This window comes from Zonotrichia albicollis, chromosome 7, assembly GCF_047830755.1.
Source record: "Zonotrichia albicollis isolate bZonAlb1 chromosome 7, bZonAlb1.hap1, whole genome shotgun sequence".
Taxonomy (NCBI): Eukaryota; Metazoa; Chordata; class Aves; order Passeriformes; family Passerellidae; genus Zonotrichia; species Zonotrichia albicollis.
Genome location: NC_133825.1, coordinates 5,910,008 through 5,912,301, shown reverse-complemented (window position 1 = coordinate 5,912,301; position 2,294 = coordinate 5,910,008). Strand labels below are relative to the sequence as shown.

General features: G+C 53.6%; 1 protein-coding gene across 1 annotated transcript; it reads right to left on the bottom strand.

The window, feature by feature from the left end:
• Positions 1 to 1,138: 1,138 nt before the first annotated feature.
• Positions 1,139 to 2,071, bottom strand: LOC141729567 (olfactory receptor 14J1-like). The gene has a single exon (XM_074544271.1). The coding sequence runs from the start codon at positions 2,069 to 2,071 to the stop codon at positions 1,139 to 1,141; it is 933 nt and encodes a 310-aa protein (XP_074400372.1).
• Positions 2,072 to 2,294: the final 223 nt, after the last annotated feature.

Sequence of the window (2,294 nt, the reverse complement as noted above, 5' to 3'; positions counted from 1 at the left end):
GGGCCCAGTGGAACCAAGGGGACATTGTGACACTGCGGGGCCTCATGAAACCGAGGGGACATTGTGACACTGCAGGATCCTGTGTAACCAAGGGGCCACTGTGACACGAGGGGGCCTCAGGGGATCTGGAAGAATGTTGTGACACTGAGGGGACTTGTGGAAACAAGGAGTCCATTGTGACACTGAGGGGACTTGTGGAACTACAGAGACCATGGTGACAGTGTGGGACCTCATGTACCCATGGGGGCATTGTGACACTCAGGGGCCTCATGGAACCAAGGGGCCTCTGTGAAACTGCAGCACCAACAAGAACATGTGAAGCTCCATGGAACCAAGGAGTCCACTGTCACATTTTGGGGTCCCACGGAACCAAGGAGACCATTGTTGCTCGCATGGTCTCATGGACCCAAGGAGAACAGTGTGACAGTGCAGGGCCTTGTGTAACCAAGAGGCCATTGTGACACTGAGGGGCCCCCTGGAACCTAGGACATCTTTGCAGATGACACCAAGCTGGATGTGAGTGTTGATCTGAGGTAGAAGGGCTTTGCAGAGAGACCTGGACAGGCTGGATTGAGGGGCTGAATCCAGCAATTTCAGATTTAAAAAGTCTAAGTACCAGGCCCTGCAATTTGGCCCCAGTGCTATAGGCTGGGGATGGAGTGGCTGAACAGCAGCCAGGCAGAAAGGGACCTGCAGGGACTGATGGACAGCAGGCTGGACACGAGCCATCAGTGTGACCAGGTGGCCAAGAAGGCCAATGGCTCCTGGCCTGGCTCAGGAATGGTGTGGCCAGCAGGAGCAGGGCTGATGTGCCAGCACTGATCTACCCCCAGCTCTGCACACAGACATTGCTGCTGCAGCTCCAGAAAAGGCAACAAAAGGGCATCTCTGCAGAAAACTTTGCTGGGACGTCCTTTACTTCCTTTAAATACACCAAGAGTGCAGTCCCCCATTGACACAGTCTGTGGCCACAGGGAAGGTGGTGAGAAACAAAATGAGAAATGGCACAAGCAATGATGTTTCTTTGTGGACAGAATGAAAAAACTAAAACAAAGGAAAGAAATCTCCAAAATGAAACCAACAAGAAGTATCAAAAACTAGTTTTATTACAAGTGATTTGCAGAAATTGTGCAGCAGTTTAATGTTCCTGAAAGCATCCAGTGATCAGTCTCCTCACAGCAGCTTTGAGCTCCTGGTTCCTCAGGCTGTAGATGAGGGGGTTAAGGGCTGGAGGCACCACTGAGTACAGAACTGACACAGCCAGATCCAGGGATGGGGAGGAGAGGGAGGGAGGCTTCAGGTGAGCAAATATGGCACTGCTGATGAACAGGGAGACCACAGCCAGGTGAGGGAGGCAGGTGGAAAAGGCTTTGTGCCGTCCCTGCTCAGAGGGGATCCTCAGCAAGACCCTGAGGATCTGCACATAGGAGAAAACAATGAACACAAAACAGCTAAATAGTAAGCAGACACTAACTACAATTAGCCCCAGTTCCCTGAGTGAGGAATTTGAGCAGGAGAGCTTGAGGATCTGTGGGATTTCACAGAAGAACTGGCCCAGGGCATTGCCATGGCACAGGGGCAAGGAAAATGTATTGGCTGTGTGCAGCAGTGAATTGAGAAAGGCACTGGCCCAGGCAGCTGCTGCCATGTGGGCACAAGCTCTGCAGCCCAGGAGGGTCCCGTAGTGCAGGGGTTTGCAGATGGACACGTAGCGGTCATAGCACATGATGGTCAGGATATAAAACTCTGCCACAATAAAGAAGAGAAAGAAAAAGAGCTGAGCAGCACATCCTTTGTAGGAGATGTTCCTGGTGTCCCAGAGGGAATTGTGCATGGCGTTGGGGACAGTGGTGCAGATGCAGCCCAGGTCGCTGAGTGCCAGGTTGAGCAGGAAGAAGAACATGGGCATGTGCAGGTGGTGGCCGCAGGCTACGGCCCTGATGATGAGGCCATTGCCCAGGAGGGCAGCCAGGGAGATGCCCAGCAAGAGGCAGAAGTGCAGGAGCTGCAGCTGCTGCGTGTCTGCCAATGGCAGCAGGAGGAAGTGCCTGATGGAGCTGGTGTTGGACATTTGTGCTGTCTTTACATGGTGATCTGTAAAAAAAGAAATTATGGGATATCTGGGCTTGGAGAGGACTTCAAATATCCCAGCACAGCCTGGGGGCACTTTCCCCCCACTACCTGCCAAGGGCTGTCCCTGCCATCAGCTGCTTCCCTGTGCCCAGGGCTGGGCCCTGCCAGTGCTGCCAGAGCCCAGCCCAGTCCTGGGGACTCAGCTCTGCCCTGCAGACCCC

Coding starts and splice junctions, on each gene's coding strand:
- LOC141729567 (XM_074544271.1), bottom strand. CDS start 2,071: ATGTCCAACACCAGCTCCATCAGGCACTTCCTCCTGCTGCCATTGGCA.